The sequence below is a fragment of the Varanus komodoensis genome, unplaced genomic scaffold (genome assembly GCF_004798865.1).
Source record: "Varanus komodoensis strain SLA01 unplaced genomic scaffold, ASM479886v1 scaffold15, whole genome shotgun sequence".
Lineage (NCBI taxonomy): Eukaryota > Metazoa > Chordata > Lepidosauria > Squamata > Varanidae > Varanus > Varanus komodoensis.
In genome coordinates, this window is record NW_025335440.1 from 1,168,953 (window position 1) to 1,193,748 (window position 24,796).

General features: G+C 55.3%; 1 protein-coding gene across 1 annotated transcript in view; it reads left to right on the top strand.

Moving 5' to 3' along the window:
- Positions 1 to 24,796, top strand: part of ADGRB2 (adhesion G protein-coupled receptor B2) — a 108,902-nt gene that overhangs the window by 79,406 nt on the left and 4,700 nt on the right. Inside the window, exons 20-29 of the mRNA XM_044424930.1 lie at positions 5,080 to 5,230; positions 7,922 to 7,991; positions 8,801 to 8,867; positions 9,197 to 9,282; positions 11,148 to 11,246; positions 15,500 to 15,671; positions 17,334 to 17,429; positions 18,683 to 18,722; positions 19,261 to 19,925; positions 22,921 to 22,956. Coding sequence (XP_044280865.1) covers positions 5,080 to 5,230; positions 7,922 to 7,991; positions 8,801 to 8,867; positions 9,197 to 9,282; positions 11,148 to 11,246; positions 15,500 to 15,671; positions 17,334 to 17,429; positions 18,683 to 18,722; positions 19,261 to 19,925; positions 22,921 to 22,956 — 1,482 coding nt within the window. The remainder of the gene's footprint in view (positions 1 to 5,079; positions 5,231 to 7,921; positions 7,992 to 8,800; positions 8,868 to 9,196; positions 9,283 to 11,147; positions 11,247 to 15,499; positions 15,672 to 17,333; positions 17,430 to 18,682; positions 18,723 to 19,260; positions 19,926 to 22,920; positions 22,957 to 24,796) is intronic.

Consider the following 24,796-nt stretch of genomic DNA (forward strand, 5'->3'; position numbering starts at 1 on the left):
GCAGAATCTCTGTCCTAGAGGCAAGCTGAGCATAAACAGGATCCTGGGTTGGAACCCCCTTGCAGAGCTCTCTTCTTTGGATGCTGCAGACTCTGAAGAGTGCTCTGAGCTGCTCTTCTTTGCCTCTGTGCCTCTCGCTGTGTCTCTGGGGCTCAGCGCCTGAGCCTGAGGGTGACGGGAGGAAGCAGCAGCTGTTTGGCGACGAGTCATGCTTAGAGAAGTCTGTCCCTGCATGCCTGTCTACATGGGGAAGCTGAAATATTTGCTCATCCGCAGGCTGTATACATAGGAAGAAAGCGGGACATGGTGATGCTCGGGAGGATGCCAAGCAGCAGAAAAAGCAAGGAGCAGTGTGTGCTGGAAATCCCATTATTTAGGAAAGGGAAAGAGGGAAAGCAAAGCAAGTGTTTGGCTTTAGAAGTCAGCACCCAAGTTTCTCTGTTTTTTCATATAAGTATAAACCCAGCTGTTGGGCCTTCTGGAGGCAGAGATAACCTTGGGAAGGCTATGGTTTTTGGGCTGTCCGGGGCAAAATGCCCTCAGTGAGCCCCCTTACAATGGGGAAGGTTGAGAGAGAACTGGAGAAGTGTCTCCACCCTGCCCACTGTACTAGTTTCAACTGTTTACAAGAAGTGCAGTGTAGTGGTTAGAGCACTGGACTGGGAAGGAGGGGGTCCTATGTGGTGACCTTGATAAACTGAGGGGAGTACCACCATTCATGCTGCCCAGGGCTCCTCGGAGGAAAAGGCATATACATTGCAGGCCGAGCAGATGCACAAGGTGCTCTGGCTGCCGCTCGCCTCCTGCATCCCACCATGGGGACACTGCCTGCCTGCCTGCCCTCTTTGGGCGCAGCCCACGGACACAAAGGTCGCTTGCAGGGAGCACAAGGAGAGGAAAGGCGGCAGCGGCCTCTCTCTCGCCCCAGCATTGCTGCAGCCCGTTGGCACACTGCAGGGCATCGAAGAGTGCCGCCCTGTGGCTCCTCCCTGCATGGCGTCGGGAGGCATCAGGCTGGGGCTTGGAGAGCACGCTGCAGGCACGAGCAGCAAGAGGAGGGGCACGTGCACTCTGGAGGCGCGGTGGGTGCATCCGCGCATGACCGGGTGTGGGTGAAAGGGGATCCCCTGCCTCTGGACCATGGCTGGAGACAGTCAGCAGGTGCTGTTCCCCCAGGAGGTGAGGGGGCTGGGGCGCAGCTGCCTCCTGAGGCACACTTACCCCTGTTGTCTCTGCCTCTTCTGTCTTTCAGAAGAGGGGAAGGGGGAAGAGGGCAAGATAGCCCCCCCCCTCCTGGAATGCCCACGCTGACAGAGCTGGGTCTGGGGGCCAACCCTGCACAGCACATTCCTAGCCCCCGTGGGACTTCCTCCAGCATCCCCCAGTTAGGGATGTCAGAGAAATCCAGAGTGGATCTAAACATCTTCTGATTTCTGTGAATTCAACCCATGGATTCCATAGTGGACCAGCTTCTGCCAACTCACCTGGATTTATATACCTTTTCCGTTACTTTCCAGAATTGTATGCAAGTTTAGTTGTACAGAAATATAAAGGTTCCTGGAAAACGCACTAATGTATACATTAGTGTTACTCGTATATGAAGAACATCAATATGTACCATTTTAAAAGACACACATTTTGGCTTCCTCTGCGTAGAGTTTTTCATTTGGGCTCCACTTGGGAAAGTCATATAAATCATAACAGATCTTTTTGCATACTTTTCTGAGGTGGGGAAATTTCTGAATCTGTCAATGAGAGAACAGAGAATGAAAGACACCTGAAATGTGCAAAACACACACATTAAGACTAAATTTGTACATCTCAAAGCACTGTGGCCAATATGAAGAGTGAAAGGGGAGAAGTACTCAGCTCAGCCTCTCTGAGAATATGTTTGAACAATGAACGTGGCTGGCCTAGATACCCAGATTTACATCTCTACAATTCCAGCTGGAATTCTTCATTCTAGCCCCCACTGGGTTTCATGTGAAAGTAGTACTGTAACGGCCGCCTAGAAGATGCGGGGCTAGTTTCTTCCAGGCCGTGGGCTAAACAGTTTGATGTACAGGCACACGAATGCCGCAAAAGCCGTTCTAACTGCATTTCTCAGATTGCCGTTGATGGAATCAGATTTTGCACAAATGCACATTCCTTCAAATTTGCAGTTGTTCAGAACTGCACTACCAAAAAGCATAAGTCATCCTCAAATGCACATTTTCACAGTTTCACCTATGGGGAGTCATTTTTCATTTAAGAAATATTTATCTTTCTATGAGTAAATTGGATAAAATGACAGAAAGTAAGGAAAAAAGTTCACCAGTCTGCAGAATCCATGCAACTCAGGAAAATCCAGGCCATTGTGGAATTCAAAGGTCTGATTTTTACATTTCAAACTCATTTGAGTCCACTGAGGATTTCTCCAGCATCTGGTTCAAATCCCCTCCCAGGGAAATGCCCAACCACCTAGAAATATTTGGCCTTTTGATTTTTTCCATTGTCTGTTGTGGAAGGACAAAGAGCCCCAGTAGAGCTTTTCCACACTCTGGAAATCCAGGCGCGCGCGCATGCGCGCGCACACACACACACACACACACACACGAGGTAAACTGCTTTGGTAAATTATCCTTTGATCTTGAGAAGGAAAGATCAGTAAACTGAGACCATTATATTTTTTTTTAAGCAACTGTCTGTTTCACAAATTCTCTCTGGTCGGTTATTTAATAAATCCTTCAGATTGGAAATCAGTTGATTTGATTCTTGTTCATAGTCTAGGCTTGCCCCTGGCTGCACCAGGCCTGCCTGACAAGTATCATGAGCAGATTGTCTGAGGAAAGCTCGGCGGGGGGGGGGGGGGCGGCATCTCCAGGCCATCAGCCTGCCTTTTCCTGTGAGTTAGTAAAAAGACGCAGATGCAGGGGCAGCACGGCATCGGAGGAGCATCATGCGTCTTGCCTTGCGTCCTCCCGTGGAGGTGCAGACACACCAGGCGGCCACACTGGGCCTGTGCGAGCTGTGGCCCACCAGCTCGTGGCTGTGAATCAGAACCATCGAGCGGCAGAGTGGGGCGGGGCGGGGCGAGGAGGCCGCCTGGTCTGCCGCCTGGTCTGCCGCCCTGTGCAGTGCAGGGCACCAAGTCAAGCCATCTTGCTCAGGTGACTATCCAGGTGCTTTCTGAGTGTCTCAGCAAGGGAGAGCCCACAACTCCCCCAGGTAACAGGTTCCGTTGTTGTACTGCTCTGACAGTCAGGAAATCCTTCCTGGTGTCCAGTCCAAATCCGGATTCTTTCAACTTCGGTCCGTTATGCCATGTCCTGCACTCTGGGATGAGTGAAAAGAGGTCTTGACCTCTGGTCTCTGTGCCAGCCTTTCAGGTTCTTGTCGTGCCCCCAGTTCCCCCAATCTTTCCTCATGGGGCTTTGCCTCCAGCCCCTGAATCGTCCTTCCTGCCCTCCTCTGGACCCTTCCGAGCCTTTCTGCATCTTTTAAAAACTTCGGTGCCCAGAACTGGACACAGGACTCCAGGTGAGGGAGGGGAACTAGGGCTTCATGTTGCTGTTCCGGTCCCGGCTCGTAGGTCCTGCAGTCTGGCTTGGGCCGAGGGTGCAGCCCGTCTACCAAGGCCACCGCATTCCCCGTCGCAACGCTAGAAAGCTTCAGTTTCTCACCTCTGGGGCCACGGCTGGGGGCAGAGGTTTTGGGTGCGGGAACAGAGAGGCCTCCACTCCTTTTCCAGGACAAGGCCCTGAGTGAGATGTGCCCATCCTGTCTTTGTGAAACCATGGCAACAAATCTAACATTTGCATTGATTGGTAGAAGCCGGGGAGTGGGAGGTACTGGCGATTGGAGTAGGAGTCTGTGACATGTGACGGGTGCATCCTTTTCTCAGTGGCGGGGCAGGCGGGGGGCGTCTTCTGTGTAGTTTGCCCGGGGTTTTGGAATCCAGCCCCATAAAAATAGTGAGCTACCCTTGGGGAGCTTTCCTGCAGTGGACTTGCTATTAATTTGAATAGATCGGCATAAGCACACAACCGCTGCATGTCTGGGGAGCCGTATGTGCACCAGGGACGGAGAACCTAGGGGGTTCACAGTCACCCCGTTGCTCAAACTCCACATGGAAGCAGGGTTTGGTTCTTTTTTCTTTGTGCTGTGTTTTCCATTCATTTGAAGAGGAAAAGCATGCATTTCCCCCACAGCACAGGTTCTTCGGTGGTGCATTTTGTCTAAGGTCATGCAAATTTGGGCATATGCAAACATTCTTTTTGGAAAAATGTGCTCCTGTTTGCATTTGTGTTTGGGCTCACAAAGCCGGAACAAAATTGTCATACCTCCTTAATCTGCCCTCATGCGCATTTGGGCACCAGCTGCCCAAGCAGTTTACAGAGCTTCTCTTCAACTACAGAGCAGAGCAAAAACCTTCTCCCTTGCTTCATAACGTCTTTTAGGAGCACCAGGCAACGCCTCCCTTTGTGAGCACAGAGGCAGCAAACACCTTGTGGTTCCCACACAGTTTTTCCCAGCACCGATCTCCTTCCTGCTCCTTGCCTCGGCTTCATTTACCCACCCCACTGGTTTTACGCAGATAGTTGCTATAGGAACCCATTTGATTCTCTTGATGACATCACAGCACTGCCCCTGGGATGAGGATGTCATGGGAAAGAATCAGGCAACTTACCGACGAGGGGAGAGCCGACCTGGAGATGGCATCCTGGCTGTGGTCTGCTACGGCAGCCTTCCCCAGCCGGCACCCTTGAGAGGGTCCAGGCTGCAACTCGCAGCCAGCATGATCTGGCACCTCCGGGGGCTCCACGCCAAGAAAGGCAGCACTGGAGGCCTTACTGCCCCTCGGCTCCCACAACGGTGTGGCTGCACGAGCTACTGTGGCGACACAGGTGCAGGGCTTTCGAAGCCTGAAACACGCATGGAACGGCCATTGCTCTTGAGCCTCTGAAGCTGGATCAGCTGCATGTGCGCGCGATGTGGGTGAAGGTTGATCGCTCTTGAACTGTCTGATCCCCCCCCCGCCTTCTGCATTCTAATGGCTCTGGCTTTCTCCCTCTCCCCCCCTCCCGCCCCCCAATGCAGGGCGTGTGCACCATGACAGCTGCCTTCCTCCATTTCTTCTTCCTTTCCTCCTTCTGCTGGGTGCTGACAGAGGCTTGGCAGTCCTACTTGGCGGTGATTGGCAGGATCCGGACACGCCTAGTTCGTAAACGTTTCCTCTGCCTCGGATGGGGTAGGAAAGCATGTTCTCTTCCCGAGTCGGGGGCCACGTCCCTGGTTATGGGGGTCAGGGGGCACCCCACAGGGAAGGGAGCACCCTCTACGTGTGGGTGGCTGGACTGGTTCACATCTGGACAAGCAGCAGCGTTGCTCCTTCGCACGTGCAAAGCCATTGCAAGTGCGAACGCTGCCTGTCCCGGCCTGGTGCACTCTGCATGCTTTGAACTTCAGCCCCACCCGCCCAAGCCGGCTCGGCCAGCGCTCAGACTTGGTGGGAGTTAAGGCCCAGAGTTAAGGTTGCATCACGTCCTAGAATGCGGAGTGGAAGGGAACCTTGTAGCTACTGGATCCAGCCCCCGCTCAATGCAGGCAAACCTGAACAGGTACCTGCTCAGCCTCGGTGTGCAGCCCTCCAACAAGCAAGCACTGTTCTCCCCCTGCACCTGCAAAAATTGCTTCCCCAGTCAAGCTGCATTTGCCCTTGGAAAGGAATGCGAACACCGAGCCCCTGTGCTTTAAGCTCTGGAGGCAGCAGAGAACATATCTTTTTGGGGGCAGGGTATTTGAAAAGGCCTATCATATCCATCTTGGAAGGAGCATGGTTTCCACAGTTCCGATCACCTCCATTGTCAGATCTAACACAACAAATGGACTTTCTGCTCCAGACAATGTGCTCAGACACTGTGCTTTTCAGTGGAGACCGACCCAGGGTGCAGAACAGTCAAACAGTACACAGGAACTTCTGAGCCAGGACTTATTCTTGGGGCTGTGGATGCCATTTGCACCTTTTGCTTCTGGAAAGGGTCGTTTCAAATGCAGGGAAAAGTAAGGAGAGTGGAAGTCTTACTCAAACACCTTTTACAGTGCGCGATAAAAATTGGCCTAGGAATAGCATTGCATTTTAGCAATTCCACCAGGCTGGAAAATCCAGGCCGAAGTACAAAGTGAACCAACTTTCCTGCTGCAAAGATGTTCTTGGCTTAGTTTGTCTTTCACCTGCTTTCCCTAGACTTTCCTCCAGAGACCAGGAGCTGAAAAGAATGGGGAGCATGAAAGGCTGCGCCAAACTCTCAGAGAACTCTTGGGGAGGGAATTCCGCCCGAGCTTTCTCTGTAAGCTCATTGAGTCTGCAAAAAGCACACCCTACTCCAAATTAAGATGGGGGGTTTTGACCTATCACTAATCACAGCAACTCCAAGCCAACCAGCAGGGGCAGGAGGGGAGCCTGAAATGAACAAGACACGTTTTGTGCCTGTCCCCAAAGTGAGTCACAAAAGGTGCCCTTCTGCTTGTAAGAAAAGCGAGCCATCGCAATGGACAGCGGGAGGAAAGCTGGCCAGCTTGAAATAATGGCTCTTCTGAACATGCTTAGCACCATCCTTCCTGTCAGGGATGAGAGAGCTTGAGATTTTCGAGCAAGGAAATCCAACGCAACAGGCCGTTTCATCCCAGCAAGATGGCAGCTCTTTGCACGCCGCGCTGATTCTGTAGCTGTCGAACTGGTGGTCAGGCCAGACTGCCTTGCTGCCGGTGGGATGCAGCCCGCCTTCCCACAGGGGTATTTTGGCGTGTTCTAGAAATGCGCCATCACAAATGGCCTTCTGCGAGCACTTGTTTGAAAAGGGCAGGGGAGGAAACTGTGGAGGTTTTGCAACTCCTTGGAAGGAACATGTTCCAAAACAAAGACGGTTTGTGAGTCAGCCAGAGAGTAATTCCCCTGTTCTTGGTAATGGGTTCTTGGTGGTCCAGATCAGACCACCTCACTCATTCACCATTGTATCAGTTCTTTTATTTGTTTGTTTGTTTGTTTGATTGATTTGATTTCTATCCTGCCAAAATGGCTCTCTGGACTGGTTACAAAATATAATAATAGCAATATAGATAATAAAACAATTTGTAAATAAACAAGTATATTGTAGCAATAACGTTGCAATGATGAAACACAGAAAAAGTCCCACAATGAAACCACACAATAACCTCAGTTCTTAATAAAAGGCACAGTAGCACAAGATGTAATAAATGCCATAAACATCTTTAAAATTATCTTAACGATTAAAAACTGGGTAAATAAAAAAAGAATTTGCTTTATTTATTTTTCACCTGGTGCTGAAAAAGAATAAAGAGAGGGCACCAGGCGATCCTCCAGAGCCAGGGTGGCACCACCGAGAAGACCCTCCCCCTTGCAGCCTCCTTCTGTATTTCCCGCGGAGGGGGCTCTCTGAGAAGGGCCTCAGATGGCGATCTTAGGGCCCAGGGAGGCCCTTATGGGGCGAGGTGGGGAGCTCCTTTAGATACCTTGGCTTGCAACTGTTCTACCTGAGGGCTCCATGCACTCTTGGCAAGTGAAGTGGAGCAGGTGGCTATGAGGGAGAGGGCCTCTGGGAGAGCCTCCCCAGAGAGGTCCACTTGGCACAAGCTTCATAGCCTTTTCGGCACCCAGGGGACCTCTGAGGCACGCAGGCCTCCCGGGGCTCTCACAGTGCGCGCGCAGGGGAGGGTTACTCCTGGCAGCGCCCCTCTCCGCTTGAAGGCAACTCTTCTGCTGTATTGTCAATGTGTTCCGTTATTTCTAACAGTTGTATAGCATATCTTAAATATTGGAAACATTTGGGGTCTTTCGCTCTATAAGTGACCTGGAGAACAATTCTTGATGGACACCCCTTTTCGCTCTGTAAGGGTTCTTACCTCCCTCCTTTCCGTGCAGGATTGCCAGCCCTGGTGGTTGCAGTCTCTGTCGGCTTTACGCGGACCAAAGGATATGGCACATCCAGCTAGTATGTTCTGCAAGGGGTCGGGGTGGGGATGGAGGGAGCGGGGAAGCGCACGGCTGGCCCGATGCCCGCGAGGCGAGGCAGGGACCTAGTTTCCAAACAGGAGCCTGGGCACCCCAGTAAATCCTGTCCTCAGTCTCCAGAAGAAGACTGTTCCAAGGAGTGTGGTGGAACAAATCCTTGCTGGGAACTTGCCCCACATCCCCCAATGTCCTGGCGGGGCCCAGAGCCCATTCCAATTGGTAACTGGCCTTCTCACACCCACACCTATCCCATCAGGCCCATTACCTGTGGCAGAGACCCCCAGGGGTTCTAGCCAGGATGCGAGCTGAAAACCGCTCCCTGAGTCTGCCCTGGAGGAGACTTACCTGGAGAGCAAGGGTGGGGGGAGGCAGCTCTCCGGCCTGCGGGCAGGCACAAGGGGGTCGGTAGCCGGACGCTGCCTACCAGCCAGTCTATTCTGGCTTCACCCAGTGTGGCTGGAAAAAAGGTGCAGGCATCAGCCAGCAGACGAACCCGCCGGAATGAGGCAGGACTAGGAACTGCCGGACCCCCACCCTTTATCCTCTGCGTGCGAGCCCACACCCCCTGTGTTGGGCCCTCCTTCCCACTAGTGCGGCCAAAGAGGGGAGCCGCCTCCAGCATATCGGGCTGGCAAGGCTCGTGCAGAGGGAGGTGGGAGCTCGCAGGGATCTCTGCGCTGGGACACGGAAGGCGGCTCCAGATCTGGTTCCAGGTGCCGGGAGGGGAGGCCCCTTGAGGTCTCCCTGCTCTGCCCTGCAAAGCAGACAACTGGCGCCTTCTCTCCCCAGCTGCTGGCTGTCCCTTGAAGGAGGACTGCTCTATGCCTTCGTTGGCCCTGCTGCTGTGATCGTTCTGGTAGGTCTGTTGCCTGGCCCAGGGGCCTGTTTTGCAGCCCCCGCCCCTCCCCAACTGGGGGAAAATGCACAAGAGTGCAGATTATTTCTACCTGGAAAAATGTGTGCAAAATATGGGCAAAAGTGTGAATATTCAGATTCTGGGGGGAGTGGGCTTGCATTTGTACATATGCACAGTTTTGAATGCAAATACACACTCAGGAAATTGTGTTTTCGTTTGCATTCAGGGTTGCAAATGGGGCAAGTTTGTACAAATTGCAAATGGGAACAAAAACTTGGAGAGCCCCAATGATCTCTCTCTCCCCCTTCCCCCTTCCCTTCCCCTTGCAGGTCAACATGCTGATTGGAATCATAGTCTTCAACAAGCTTATGTCTCGTGATGGCATCTCAGATAAGTCCAAGAAGCAGCGTGCTGGGTAAGTCTCTCTCTCTCTCTCTCTCTCTCTCTCTCTCTCTCTCTCTCTCTCTCGTAACGGCACCTGACCCTCCCAGCTTATTTTGGCAAGAAGTCTGCTCTAAACCATGATATTTATAGGAGGGTGGGATAAAGAGCAAACAAACGGGACGATCTGCAAAAGACCTGCTGAAAGATCTCACTAATCTGATTCTTCTGGAATATCAGAAGAATAATTTGCTCAGATCTTTGACCTGTGGGAGTTGTGGTGACTCGGCTAAGTATATGAGAATATTGCAAGAGCGCCTACCTTCACCCCACCCTCGGGAGTTGTTCTAGTCGTATTGCAGTGCAGTCAACTGCTGTCGGGATGTTTAGCCCTGTGAGAATCCTTGGGATTTGTATTTTGATTGGATTAAATGCTGAACGGAACGTCCTGGCCCCTACTCTCCCCCTTCTGGGTCCAGTGTAACTCGTGCGTGGGGCAGAGACCCACAGCGGAACAGGGGACGCACTCTCGTGTTCGCTTCTGCTCTGTGGGAGAAGTCCAGCCCCTGGACCTGCGGAGCCCCCTTCCCGGCAGGTTTGCCCGGCTATTCTGCCGAGAAGCACATGCCAGCCTTCCGTAATGGGAAGACACCTGGTCGGGGGAAGGAGCCCCATCCCTCACAGGCCCCGTTTCTCGCCGGAGCTTGTAAACATGGCTTCCCGCGACCACTGTGCCGCCCGCGGTGCCTGCAGCTGCTGCAACCCCCTGCTGGGAGCCCTTTGTTCTTGGCGCTGCCTGGGATCCAGCAAGAAGAGAAGTGAAGCAGGCAGGCGGGAGGGAAGCTGAGCACCCCGGCAGGCGCGGCGGTGCTCCGGACAGGGCTGGGCGGGCCGCTCCCCAGGTGGCTGCCGCAGCTGCCTCAGCCGCTGAATGCTGCAGGCGGCAGCTGCAGGGCAGCTGGAAGAAGGGGAGTCCTGCAAGATGCACCGCCGGTGCTGCGCCGCCGGTTCCGCGCGCTCTGTCCCTCGTTCCAGCACCAGAATGCGAGCGTGTGGGACGGAGGCTTCTTGGGATCGTGGCGCATCCCTGCTGAGCCCTCGGAACCCTGCACGGGTCACAAACTTGCCGCACTCTAAATACATTTATTTATCTTGGAGTGTTTACAGGAGGGGAAGCCATGGCCCCCCAGCCAGAGCTCCCAGGTCCTTGGGACATCCCGGGCATGCCAGGAAGGCTTGGCTGCCCAGAGCAGGGGGCAGCTGCTTCCCAGCCCCTTCCAGCGCCACCACTTCCCATGCAAGGGTCACCGAGCGCCGTGTGCGGGGTGCTTGCATGCATCTGGCAGCTTTGGCTTCAGCATTTTGGGCTTCCTGAACCCCCACCCCGCAAGCAGGCTTCGCTGCTTTGCAGAAGAGGCCACCTGCCCCATTTCCACCCCAAGTTCTGGGAAGGCCACAAAATGTCAGTTCATGGGGGCCAGGCAGGGAGGAGGGGGTGGCTGAGGCCTGGTCCGGGAGCAACACCCCCTCCTCTTTGACCTGGCATAGCAGGGCAAAGAGCATCTTTTGGCGCTCAGCCCAGGAGAGTGGGGCACAAACCACTCCAAAAGCCCCCACCCCCACCCCAGGGTGAGTGGCCCCCTTGCTCCATGCTGGCTGCCGAAGGAGCCGAGCCGCCTGCAACTAACCCAGCTGTCTCTCTCTTTCTCTTCTTTCTGGACCCCTTGTTGCTTTCTTCTCATCCCCCCACCCCACCTCCTCCCCGCCTGATTGCCTCGGCCCGCCTTGACCCGGGCTGCCCCCCCCCCCCGGCCACTGTGCATCTTCCCTGCACCCCTCCTCGGTGGGGCTGGGGGCAATTTGGGCCACTGTGTGTGGGGGTGCTGGGGCCACCTGCAGCTTCAAGCACCCCCCGTGCAGCAGCTTGCTCTTGAAGTGTTCCAAGTGCGGAGTGGTCCTGAGCCCAGCCGTGCACTCGGCCACCGCCCACAGTGCCATGTTAGTCCCCTCGGTGCCTGCCCCGGCGGCTTTCTTCCGGCTCCTTTTTGCTTTCAGTCCATTTAGTTGCCAGCGTGTGCCAAGGAATGCTGCTTTTCAGCTGGCCGCACCAACTTCGCTTTAAAACGCTGGCTGCCCTCAAGGGGAATTTCTAGCGGCGGCCGAGCAGGCGTGCTTCCTTAGCCCGCGCAGCTGGGCTGCCTTTGCTCTTGAACCGAAGGACCCGCTCTGCACGATCACCCCACTCGTTCGCAGAAGATCATCTGCTCTGAGCGAGCACAGCGCATTTCCAGCGTGCAGGCACCTCGGCGTGCCGAGCACACGACTGACTGCTCCATTGCCGGCCAGCCCCTTTCTTTGCCACCACAGCTGTGTGCAAAGCTCTCGCTTTCATGCTGAAGCCCTTCCCCCACTGAGACTGCAGCAGCGTTTCCCAGACTGAGCTCACCAAGTGTATTAGACCACAGTTCCCATCCTTCTTGCCCATGGTAGCCCTTGCCCTGCTGGCTGGGGTGATGGGAGCTGCAGCTAGGGTCGGGGTGAACTGCTGGAAGCTGCCCCTCCAAGCTTTCCCGGGCTTCCTCTTGTGCCTTCCAAAATGAGCCAAGCCAAGAGGAAGTCTGCAGGTGCTCACAGAGCTCCGGCTGCACAACCAGCAACCCTCCTCCATGGACAGGCTTCCAAAAGGTGGAGGAGGCTGCTTGCCGCGCAGCGGCTGGGGGCAGCTTTCCTGGCCGCCCCTTGCGACTTGGCGGCCCGCAACCAGCCTTCCTCAGCACAAGGAGCAGCCTCTGTTGCAAGGAAGGCCTTCTCTCCCGCTTGGGAAGGGGGCGGAGGCTCCTTGGGACTGTGGATCATCCCTGGCTTGCAAGCAGGCGCTGCCTGTGCAGCGTGGGGGGCTAGACTCCCAGCTCGGGGCTCACTTGCCTGGAGCCTGGAGCCTGGGCCTCTGCAACGTGACGGGGAAGCCAGTGTGTGGCCCGATTCCTCACGCATCCGCAGTGGCAGTGCACCCGGAGGGCACCGGTTTGGGAAGGGCTTTCTGCGGCTGTTCATCCTGGGGGTGCCCTGGAGCAGCTGCCCTTTTCTCTGCCACTGCTTCCCCATCCCTGGATTAGTCATCCAGACGCTGCAACAGACGGGCTGGCGTCATGAAGCCACATGGCCAGTCCGGTTCAGCTCTGTGTCGTCAGGCGGGGCGTTTGTGAGCGAGGCAGGGGAAAGAGCAAAGCAGGCCCTTTGGTAAGCGAGGCTGAGCTGCCGTGGAGGAGAGGGCAGCCAGAAGTGGTCCCAGGAGGCAGTGAACAAGCTTGGCCCTGGCCCAGACAGTGGTCGGAAGGGATCTTGCACGCTGGAAATGTTCGGCTCAGCAGCTTCTCTCCACTGAGCTGTCAAAATGGCTTCAGGTTTTTTGTTTGTGTTTGTGTTTAAAAAGGAACCACTTTTAAAAAGTTCTTTTACAGGTAATTAAAGAACCGCCAACTTAGGAATGTGCAAATCAGCAAAATGCTAGCTCCCCTGAGTTCCCCAGATTCCACACAGAGTTTGTTCCTGCTGGAGTTTGTATTGGATCGCGAGTGTTTTTTTTTTCTTTTCATGGGAAAATCCATGGGTATTTTCATGTGCCTGTACCCAAATGTACCCGTTAGTTGCATGCCTCTTTGAAATGTTTGCATTCCACACCAATATTTGTGTGCATTTTTCAAAAGTCTGCATTTTTCATGCACATTTCCCAAATATGCACATGATGTCCAGCACTTTTTTTTGGTTCGCAAATTACGATGCAAGCTCAGATCATTTAGTGATGCAAACCACAGCTTATGTCTGAGTCCAGACAGTGCAAACTGAATGAATCCTGATAACGAAATGAAACGCATTTTCCATGCGTGCCTGCTGGCAGCATGTAGCCCCTTTTGATGCGCATAACTGGATCCCTGGTGTTCTGCTTTGGCCAACCCAAGCTCTGGGTTAGGAGGTCTGCCGCGTTCCAGCCTTGGAAGGATGCTCTCCTCTTCCCGTGGCTGCCAGGTGGTGCGGAGCCACCTGTTCCAAGAGCTTGCAAGACCCTCAGGCTGTACCATCTCTGCCATCGGGTACCATTCTGCTCCCGAGTCTACTGCCAGCAGCATCCGGGATGCTCCAGGGAGATGGGCAGGCATGCAAGATGACAGTGCTTACGGGGTTTTAATTTTTAAAGACAGAAAAACCTCCTTGCTGAAGAAGCGCATGCGCGCGCACACACATATATATATTTAAAAAACCTCTTTTATGTGTGAATTGCTCAGGATGGCAAGTATAATTTTGACAAAGAGCAGAATGTGTATAGCAGCTTCCTCAACCAGCCCGGGGCCCACGAGCTGCATCCATTCCCTAGCGCACATCAAATTGATTGCGGTTATCAGCTGCTAGAATGAAGCCCGGCTCGCACCCCTAAGTCGGCTGTATGTCGCAGTGGAGCAGCGCACTCCTGCGCTTTGGTGCAGCCCTTGTCCGCTTTAATGGGGCTCCCACAGGAGGCCTTTCGAGCGGATGGTGCTTCCTTGTGAGAACAAAATTGGAATCCTCAGCCAGCGGAGACGAATATCCTCAGCTTCGCCAGTGAGAAACACAAACCTCTGGAATTATGTCTGGCCAACTGGCAATCGCTTCCATTTGATCACAGCCTCTTTCCAGCCGCAGCGCTTTCTCCCGCTTAAATTGCTGGAAACATTCTCTCCATTTGCTTGCATTGCCTTTAACGAGCCTTTAACAGCCAAGCCTAGCGTGAGAGGGGATGTTAGAATTAAAACATAGTTGGGTCCAACTAATTGCTCGCATGAGCTGCTGTCCGCCCCGTGCTCCAGCTATGCCTGCCTGCTTGCACGGGACAGAGAAGGGCGAGGCAAAGGGGAGTCCTCACTGGGGAAGGGCTGTTCCTTTGGCCGCTGGCACCCTTAATTTGGCTCCATTGCCATGCCTCATCTTCCAAACTGCCCTGTCCCCCAGTCCCTTTCTGGACCCCCATGAATCTTGGCGCGGAGGAGGATTTTGTTTCTGCCGTGCACACAGGTCCAGTTTGCAATCCTGAATGTGGCCATGAGTAGGCGACCTTTTCAGAAAAATGTTAGCATATTCCAAAAGTTGCTGTCTCTCTCAAAAATGTGCATTTTTTCCAAATGTACACTTTGATATATGCATTTCTTATTTTTAAAACATTTTCACACCTGAGTCAATGCGGGACAGTGTCCAGTTTTGACAAATGCATACAGAAACATGTATACTTCCTCTTTTGAAATGCTCATTTTTCCTCTTCCAATGAGCCTGAAGGACAGATCAAAATGCAAACAAGCCAACAAGTTAGAACTGAGTTTTGGAGAATTAAGGCAAACTTGAAAATTGCTACTTCTATCTCTTTGTGAAGTCCTGGTCCATTTTTTAAAATCTGTGGAACTCTTGCCGTGTCATCTAATTTGGCCCTGTACAAACCTCTACAGATGATGTAGTGGAAGAAATAAACCTCAGGGCAAAGTCAGCAGGACCATTTGGGGAGTGGGTGTCTTTCGCCTCAGGCAAAGGCAGCAGCCATGTTAAATCTGCCTCTTGGAAAGCGCTGCTGCTGCAGCCGAATTCCTGTTTGTTGCCGACCGCTTGCAGGCACCCGGTCCTTTGTCCAGGCAGAAAGCGACCTCCTTGAGCTAGGCTGGGAAGGGAGGCTTGGAGGCATGAGAACAGCACAGGGTGCTTGGCCTGGTTCTGGGAAGGGCTGGCTGCAGCCGGAAGGACTCGGAGAAGGGTAGGGAAGATCTCTGTGGGAGCAGGGCTAGCTCTGCCTCCTGAACTCCTTCCCTGAATGCCCCTGGAGCCCATCAGACTCAAGGTGGGACTTGCTTCAGGCCAAGATGAAAATGCCTCTGAACACATACAAAGTGCATTTCCTCACAGACTGCAAAGAGCCCCCACATGTCTCAGTGTCATCTCATGAAGGCGGACCACAGCGTCTCTCTGGAAATAGAAGCCGTGTTTGAGGCAAGGAAGGCTGGGCGGACCCTTCCCTGGAACGCTCGGCCGCTTGCCGGCACCGAACTGCCGTTCGCCATCGCCCGCTCCCCGTCCAGGCCCCTTCGGGTACCGGCCGACCGGTCGCAAAGGGCCGCCTGGAGTGGCATGGAGGAGCAGCCCCGTGCCTTCTCCCTCCCCTCCCCCTCCCCTCTTGCCCTCTGTGGTTGGCTGCTGCGCCTGTCTCTCTCACCGTCTCCCCTCCCACCCCCTCCCAGGGCATCGCTATGGAGCTCCTGCGTGGTCCTGCCCCTGCTGGCGCTCACCTGGATGTCGGCCGTGCTCGCCATGACCGACCGGCGCTCCATCCTCTTCCAGGTCCTCTTTGCTGTCTTCAACTCAGTCCAGGGCTTCGTCATCATCACCGTCCACTGCTTTCTGCGCAGAGAGGTGGGCCTCCCACTGGCGTCCTGCTCAGCTTCGCTTGGTTTTCTCGTGTCTCGATGCGCTTCTCCTGGGCTCCCTGTGCTTTAAAAGGCAACCCAGAGCATGTGCGACCCCCCGCCCCCCCCACTCCAGCGCATCCCATGTGCAAATCTCCCCTCAGCAGACGTCTCGAGGCAAACCTAAGATCCGCCTTGCACAAGGGTCCCCCTCTGAAAAGACATGGAAGTGGCCCCTCCCCCTGCTTTGCTGCCCACGAATGGGGTGAGGAAAGGGCGAGGGGACAGCGGGCCCTGCTTTGAGGATGCCACGTGCCTCCCGTTATAACTCTGAAAAGTCACACGCCCCAGCTGTCAATGGCCAGTCCCAGTCAGGGTGCTCAAGCACCTGCAAGGGAGAAGGCAGCCTTGCACCCCGAGCCGTTTCAAGAGGCCTTTGCCATCCAGAGCCACTGCCGTTTGCTCAGGTTCTCAATCAATCAATCAATCAATCAAATTGATGGCTGGCTGGTTTGTGGGTGGAGGTTTGGCCACGTTTTCTTCTCCTTTGGTTCCATTCATCTCTGCTCTGAAGGCGAGAGTCCTGCCCCTCCCCCAGCTGCCCAAACGCCCCCCTCTGTCTTGGCGCAATGGGCAGTGAACATAAAACACAGGTGCGCACGAGGGGCACATGCAACGCCCGTTGTGGCCAGCTGCTCCCCGCATCCCTCGCTCCCCCGTCAGAAAGCGCGAGCTTATAGCAGCAGCGTTCTTGCAACCACGTCCGTCGCTTAGAGACATTGCAGCTGGCGTCTGGGTGCTCGGAAGGTCATCCGGAACAGCACGTGTCTTTGGGGCTGTAAGCCAAGAGAGTCAGAAGTTTTACAGGCTAATAAACAAAAGTCTTGGGCAGGGGGAGCGAGACATAATGCGAACTCATAAATACTCTCAAGGTAACAGCACAGGCGGGGATGGGAAATTGGTTACTGCAGGACTGGAGGCAAATGAACTCGCGGTTGTTGGCGAAGAGCGCCAGGTCGTCATCCCATCCGGCAAAGATTTGCCCACTGGGCGGAGGACGCAGGATCACCTCTAAGCCGAGGCACTGCGGGAAATCTTAGTAGAGCTGGAGCTGGCCTGTGAGGCCGCTGAGACCGTTGCAGGGCACTGCATGCAGCGCCCCCCCAGAGGGCTGCCCAGGCGCCTCGCGAATGCCCCTGGCGTGGGAGAGCCCTCCACCTTCCCGGCTCATGGGCTCCATCTTGCAGAACTGCTCTGGCAGGCAGGCTGTTTTTCCTGACGCCCAGCCAGAACCTGGCTTCCTGTCTCCTGAGCCCTTAGTCTGCGTCCCAGCCCTCCTCGGTGTGACAGCCTTTCAAGGATTGGAAAAGTCCTGTCACCCTTTGAACTTCTCTTCTCGGGGCTAAACATGCCCAGTTCTTCCAGTCTCTCCGCATAGTTTCCAGTCCGCCACACATCCTGGTTGCCGCCTTCTGGACCCTTTCCAGCTTGTCCGCCTCTTTCTTGGCTGGTGGTGCCCAGAACTGGGCACAGCATCCCAGAAGGGGCCTAACAGGTGCTGAATAAAGGGGAGCCCCTACTGGCAATGCGAGGGGGTGGCAGTTGGAGCGGGTAGGCGCTGACCAGGGTCGGGCTGAGAGCGACTTGCCAGTGTGCCTCCTCCTCCCAGGTCCAAGATGTGGTGAAGTGCCAGATTGGGGTGTGCAAGAGTGACGAGAACGAAAATTCCCCAGACTCCTGCAAGAACGGGCAAGTCCAGATCATGGTGAGTGAGTGAGGGGCCCGCGCCATGGAGGGGGCCGCAGAAAGCCCGCTGCACGTACCCAGGAGGGGATGTGGGGTGGGGTGGAGCCCAGCCACGGCTTCCGTCACAACCTTTTGGTTGTGTCGCTGTGGTGGAGAGAGAGGAAACTGGTGGGTCTATAGCAGCTGATGCAGCTCTGCCCTTTGCCGGATACTTGCAGTAATACATACCAACTGCTCATAGCAGCCTTCTTCAAGCAATTTCCCTCCAGATGTGTGGGGACCACAATGCCCATAATTCCCAGCCAGCATGACCAACAGCTGGCATGCTGCGTCTGCTGGCCAGGCATGCTGGGAATGATGGGAATGGCAGTCCAAACACAAGCAAAGGGTGCCACGATGGGCAGATCTCGTTTGCAGGGTGCTTTGCCCAAGGCAGCCTTTACCCACTGGGAGCACGTCAGCTGTGTCCGACTGCAGTTCCCTCCTTCCAGTGGACTCGCGATCCCACGCCACTGGGAGGAACCAGGTGGGGGCAAGCGTCCCTCGGCTTCGTGTCCGCTCTCTCAGGAATCCTTACAGGTGCTCCGTAAATTAGGCCAGTGTTCCTCGGCCAAAAGTGGCGCAGGGGTGCTTATGGAGACGGGCAGCCAGAGACACCTTGGCATGCTTGTGGCCTGCTGGGGAGTGCAGGGCAGTTTTGGGAGTGTGTGGCTCACAGCTCACGCTCTCGGTCGGCAGGCTAAAATGTGCTTGGCCATGCCACGCGCATTCAAGGTGGCGGTGCTTATGCCACGGCGATGGCGCCTCCACTCTGGAAAGGGCCCCGCCTTCTTTGGCAATGTGCCACTTTAGAGGAGGCTGAGCAGTGGCCGTCATGCTGAACATGGCCAGACATGGCCCATGTGGCCGCCGGAGCTCAGCCCGGGGAGTTGCTTCCACGCTCCCCAGGGTGGCGCCTTCCCCCCATCTGGATCCACCCTGCAGATATGTGGGATCACAGTTCCCGTCATCCCAGGCCTCACGGCAATCAGAGTAGCTCTCAAGTACCTCTGGGCGGTGCCAGGTGGGGGCAAGCTAGTTTATTCATGCATCTCGGGCAACGTGATACTTTTCGATATGAAGAGCCAGCAGGTTGCTCAGCAAGGTCCTGCTACCTGTGATGCATTCATTTCTCCACTCCCACCTCCTCTCTTTCTGCTCCTTTCTCTCTCCCTCTCCCTCTCTTTGCTCTTCTTTCTCTCCCTTTCTCCCACTCTTTCTGTGTTTTTATAGACAGATTTTGAAAAGGATGTTGACCTGGCATGTCAGACAGGTGAGGCCCTCTCCCTCTGCCCCTGGCGTGCACCCGGGCCTGGCACCGGAGGGCTTGGCCGTGGGAGGGGTGGATTGTCGAGAGGGGAAGGAGCCGGCCAAGGTTCTTTCCCGGGACAGAGCGGGAGCGGTGTCCTGGCAGGGCTGGGGGCCGAATCAGCATGTTTGGCGAGGGAGGCACCCCGCTCATCAGGTGCCCCTCAGAGCAACAGCTGCAGGGGACGGAGGTGAGCTGCCATCCCCAGGGCTGCCAGCAAGGGCCAGCTGCAGATGAATCGCCAGCGCCCAGGAATGGCTCAGCCGGCAGCTCCCTTCTCCCTCCGCCCCTCCAATGTTTTGTCCCCATGGCCTCCCAGACCTGTCTGCTGCCATAGTGCCTTCCCTAAGAGCTGCTCCGAAACCGGATCTGGCCCTTGGCCTGGAGAGACTGCCCGCCCACTACAGGGCCAACTCCCCAGACATGGGATTGCCCGGCACGGGGGCCCCTCTTCCCTGCACAGTCACTACAGGCCCCGTCTGACTGCCGTTTTTCCTCCCAGTCCTCTTCAAAGAGGTCAATGCCTGCAACCCGGCCACCATCACGAGCACCTTGTCGCGCATCTCCCTGGATGGGGACGAGGACCCGAAGCTCAGCACCAGCTCCGAGGGCGGCCTGGGCTTCTCTTCCCTCCCGGGCAACATCCCGGCCACCTCCATCCTGGTGCAGGTGCCCAAAATGACTCACAACGTGGTGAAAGGGCTGAACGAGCTCAGCGACCCCCCCGCCAAGAAGGACGTCAACCTGGAGGCTGCCCGGGGGCCGGTCTACCTGTGTGGCGAGAGCACCCTGCGGCAACTGGACTACAGCTGGCTGCGGCCTCAGGAGGCCGCCCTGGAGAGCAACTACATGGTGCTGCCCCGACGGACGGTGAGCCTTAAGCCCTTCGTCAGGGAGGAGGGCAAGCTCAACATCCAGCTGGATGAAGCTCCGGGCCTCGGCAAGGGCCGCCACGTGACTGAGGCAGAGTCCTACCCTGGCTTCACCTCCGTGGACCACATCAATGTGAACTTGAACCAGCCCTATGGGACGGTCAAGCACCCATACAGCCTCCAGTTCAAGCAGCACCCCACGGTCCGGCAGATCCTGGCCTCGGAGCTGTCAGAGCGCAGCCGCACCATGCCACGGACCGTGCCGGGCTCCGCCATGAAGCTGGGCTCCCTGGAGGTAAGGGGCAGCGGCTGGGCTCCTTCACAGGCCGGGGCCTGCAGGGACAGGGTGGGGGGCCGCCGGGGTGCCCCCTGATGCTTCGCCAGAGCAGCAGAGGTGCCCTGTCCCAGAGCGGGCAGGATCTGCCCGGGCTGCCACATGCTGCTTGGTGCCCTGTAGGTGCAGACATGGGAATGGCTTGCACGGCGTAAACAGAGATGTGGTGCCATCTCGCTGCACTGTGGCAGGCTGTGACTCCGCCACCTGGGCACCTGCCAGGCCCACCTGTGCAGGTGCTTGCTGTTAGTGGGGAAAACAGTTCTTGATGGAGTGTTCCCCCCTCCCCCCAGTAGCTTAATAATGCTTTAGAAACTGGGAGGGTGGATGAGGGACTCACAGCCCTGGGAGTGGCCTTTGGGAGGCTGGGAGGTGCTCATTGGAAGCAGGAAGTGCCAGTCCAGCTGAGCGGGACTAGAAACATAGATACATAGAAGCAGAGCAAGTCAGAAGGGGTCTCCTGGGCCATCTAGTCTACCCCCAGCTCCAGCCAACTCAGTTCATGACATGTCTACCATGTGCATGTCCAGCCTATCCTTGAACACCCTCACCGGTGGGGCCTCAACGACCTCCCGTGGAAGCCCATTCCACACCCTCGGGGTCCTGACTGTCAGGAAGTGCTTCCTGGCATCCAAATGGAACCTGGGTTCCCTGAGCTTTGCTCCGTTGGAGCGCATCCTGCCTTCCTCTGCAGGGGAGAACAGGTCTCTACACATCTCCGTGTGACACCCCCTCACATACCTGTATGTCGCCAACAGATCCCCTCTGAGTCTCCTCTTCTCCAGGCTGAAAAGACCCAGTTCCCTCAGTCTCAACTCATATGGCTTTCCCTGCAAACCGGCCACCATCCTTGTGTTACTTCACTGCACTGATTCCAGCCTTGCAATATCCCTCTTGAAATGAGGGGCCCAGAATTGAACACAATACTCCAGTAATACCTCTCCCGATCTAGGAGCCAGATTTCTGGCCTTGCAACCAAGGGCGGTGTCTGCCCTCTTGACTGCCGCATCACACTGCTGACTCATGTTTATCCCATAGTCAACCAGTGTCTGAGATCTCTTTCACAAGTGCTGATCTTCAGCCACTTGTCCCCTAACCTGTATTTATGACACCTATTCCTATGCCCCAAGTGCAAAACCTTGCCCTTATCCACACTGAACACCATCCTGTTGTCCCCAGCCCATTTCCGTAGTCTATCCAGATTCTTTTGGATCTGGAGTACCTTCTCAGTTGTGGCCACTGCCCCAGTTTTAGTATCATCTGCAAAACTGATCAGCAGACAGGTCACCCTCTCTTCCTTGTCACTGATGAAAAGATTAAACAGGATCGGCCCCAGGACAGAGCCCTGGGGGACCCCGCTTGTTACTGGCCACCATCCCGATGATTCCCCGCTAATGGTTACCCTCTGCTTTTGGTCAGTCAACCATGCCCTAATCCACCGGATGGTGCTTTGGTCTATCCCAAAACTCCTCAGTTTCTCCACCAGGATATCATGCGGCACTTTGTCAAAGGCCTTGCTGAAACCCAGGTAAACCACATCCACCGTCTAGCCTCCTTGAAACCTAGTCATTGAATTCCACATGGTTCGTCTGGCAGGACCTGTTTTTGTGGAAACCATGTTGTGTGGCTGCCAACCTACCTTCCCTATCCAGGGTTACTAGATCTCTTATGATTGTGAGCCTTTCCATTGCCTTTCCTGGAAAGGATGCAAGGCTAACCGGCCTGTAATTCCTCATGTCCCCTCAACTTCCCTTTTTGAAAATTGGGACCACTGATGCCACTCTCCAGTGCTCTGGAACCTTACCCATTCTCCACAAGGCCTCAAAAATGGAGGTCAATGGATGCGAGAGTACCCCTTCCAACTCACAAAGTACCCTCGGGTGCAACCCATCAGGGACTGGTGCCTTGGTAATGTCCAGTGCCCCGAGGAGCTCCTCAACTTCTAAGGGAGTGGCTCTAATCAGTACCCCTGAATCCCCAGCCTCCAAGTAGATCTCCCCTGTTCTACTTTTGAGAGAACACAGAGGCAAAATAAGCATTTAGCATCTGCGCCTGGTCCCTCATCAGACACCGGATCACCTTCTTCCTTATTAAGCGGTCCCACAAAGCCCTGTCAGGAGAGACAGAGAGAACTGGGCATATCTATCTGTCATCTGATCATAGAAGTTTCCCATCTGGATTAGGCAAGATCAGGTGATGCAGAAGCGTTCTCTCTCTTCTCTCTCTCTCTGTCTCTCTCATCTCACATTTGTCTATCTCTAATCTATCTAACCTAATGGCTAAGCCATTCAATAGCTGAAAATGTTTGGGTGGTGTTTAGCCTGGAGAAGAGAAGGCTGAGGGGAGGGAGGACAGCTCTCTTCAAGGACTTGAAAGGTTGTCACACAGAGAAGGGCCCAGTTCTTTCCTCAAGCATCCCAGAGTGAAGGGTATGGGCTAACGGGCTCAAACTGCCGGGAGCCAGATTCTGGCTGGACATCAGGAAGGAGCAGGATGACCAAGGAGCAGGATGACCAGCAGGGGGGTTGTGGGCTCCCCCACACGAGATGCATTCAAGATGCAGCTGGGCAGCCGCCCGAGAGGGATGCTTCAACCTGGGGCCACTAATCCTGGGGCCCCTTCCAGCTCTTATTCTGTGATCCCGTGGACTGCACTAGGACTGGGCCCTGCTCTCGTTCTGCGGATCCCATAATATGGTGGGTGCACCCTCCGCCTCCTCTTCCCCTGGCAAGGTTTTTAGCGGGCTCTCCGGCCGCCATGTGCATCGTGCTTGTGGATCAGCTCCCCACTCCCCGTGCTCCTGCGCCTCTTCAGCGGTTCCCCTGGCACCCACGTATGAGCTCTGCGCAGTGTCTTCGGTCTAAACACCTGCCCAGACCAGCCAGGGCCTTTTATTTCTTCTCATTTTTGGCTTCTCTGTTTTGTTTCCGCCGTGCCGCCACCTGCCCCCTCCCAGAGGAAACGACTGCGGTACTCAGACCTGGATTTTGAGGTGAGCAGCCCTCTTCCTCCCTGTGAGCATCGCTGTGGGCAGAGTGGCTCTCGCAGGGGAGCTGGCGCATCCTCGGCCTGGCAGCAACGAGCCCGGGGCAGGTCCCCTCCGATGCTGCACCATGGGCTTTGGTTGGCTCCCAGGAGCCCTGGGAGGGGCAAAACATTTCACACTGGCTCCGCCATCTTGCAGTTCCCAGGTTCCTTTTCATGTTGTGCAGGGAATAGCGCAAACCTATAGATTTGCCCATCCCGGCATGCAAAGAGTGGGTCTGCAACCCCTGCTCCACCCCCCCGCCAGCGTTGCCAGGTGAGCACTGCACAGAAGTGGGCCTCCTCCAGCCAGACGCCAAGAGGCCGTGGGAGTAAGAGCCCAGCTCATTCGGGAGGCACAGGCTGGGAGAGGAGACCCTGCGCATGGGCTTCTGCATAAATGCTCCGTCGAAGGGGGCTTTGTCTCTTCCTGGCACTCAGCTGTGCTTTTCCTCAAGCAGCTCCATGTTTTTCCTGCAGTTTTGTCCTCCCACTTCTCCCCTCTGGTTCCGCTCTCCCTTTTCTCCCTGGAAACGAACAGAGCGAAGCACAGAATTCGGCAAAGCGCACGTGGTGCATGCCGGGGGCACACAGGCAGCCTTTGCTCGCTCGTTTCCCAGGAAACCACGGCGTGGGTGAGGCCGGCAGGTGTGGCCTTTGGCGCGAAGAGATGCGCCGCTCCTGAGCGGTTGACCCTCGGGGTCAGGACTGCCAGGCGGCGATCCCAGCCATGGGTCAGAGGGGCCCAAAAGGCCTTCCAAGCCACGCTTGCATCATCCAGCGGTGTGGTGGGGCACATTTCCCAGAGGGCTTCCCCTTGCAGCTCCATGCAGGCCGGGGGCAGGCAGGCGGCCCTCCGTGTCCGGGGCAGGAGGGGGCTTGGACCAAGGTGGGAGAGGCTGCGGCCGCAGGGAGGTGCTGGAGATGGTGGGGCGAGAGACTCCATCTGGCAGCGGCCCCGCAGGCTTCTGGTTCTGCGCAGCGGGCAGCACCGCGCCCCCATTCGCCCCGGGGGGCCCTTTCCTCTCTCCAACCACTTTCTTGCCTGCCACTTACGGAGGAGAGGATGGACGAGGCCCCACATTTTTAAGGGGCAATAAAAGCTGCTGGCCGTTGATTGAAATACTGGAGCCAAGGATGGGAGTCTATTGGCTGGATTTATGGGAAAAGTGGCAGTATCTTTTTCCAGTTATCAAGAAAGATTGGATGGGGGTGTCATTCCAACAGGCCCTAGAGGCTGCTCATTCATCGATTTCAACCCATAAATGTTAATCTGGAAAGATCTTGGACAGTGGAAGTTCCTGCTGAGAAGACGGGGTGCTTCTCCTGCTGGCCCTTTTGGGAGCCCTGCGGCCGTTTCAAGCTCGGCTCTTCCGTTTTGTTTTTCTCTACTGCTCCAAAGTGTTGACCTTCATTTTTAAATTAATTGTATTTTTCACTGGCTGCTGTTTTTTATCCATTTTTACCAGATGTTATTAATATATTTACTTGTTTGTGGATTACTTACCTTTTACTGTAGATTGTATTAATGTTCTTTGGGGAGCATTTATTATTCTTGAATTATTTTAGAGCATGTATCCCTGTTACCCTTAATCAGTCAGGCTCCCAGGGCAGCTTACAGGCTTGGCACACAAAGAGAAAGGGGTGGGGAGGGGGGCAAGGAGGGGAAGAAGGCACTAATTCTTGCAGTATTCACCGTGCAGTTTTTACAGTAACCGGCTGCAGTACAGCAGGAAGCTGTTTGTCTTCATGTCACAACCAGCTGGAATGGGAAAGGTTCAAAGAGAGGAGGAGCCCAGAATGGCCAG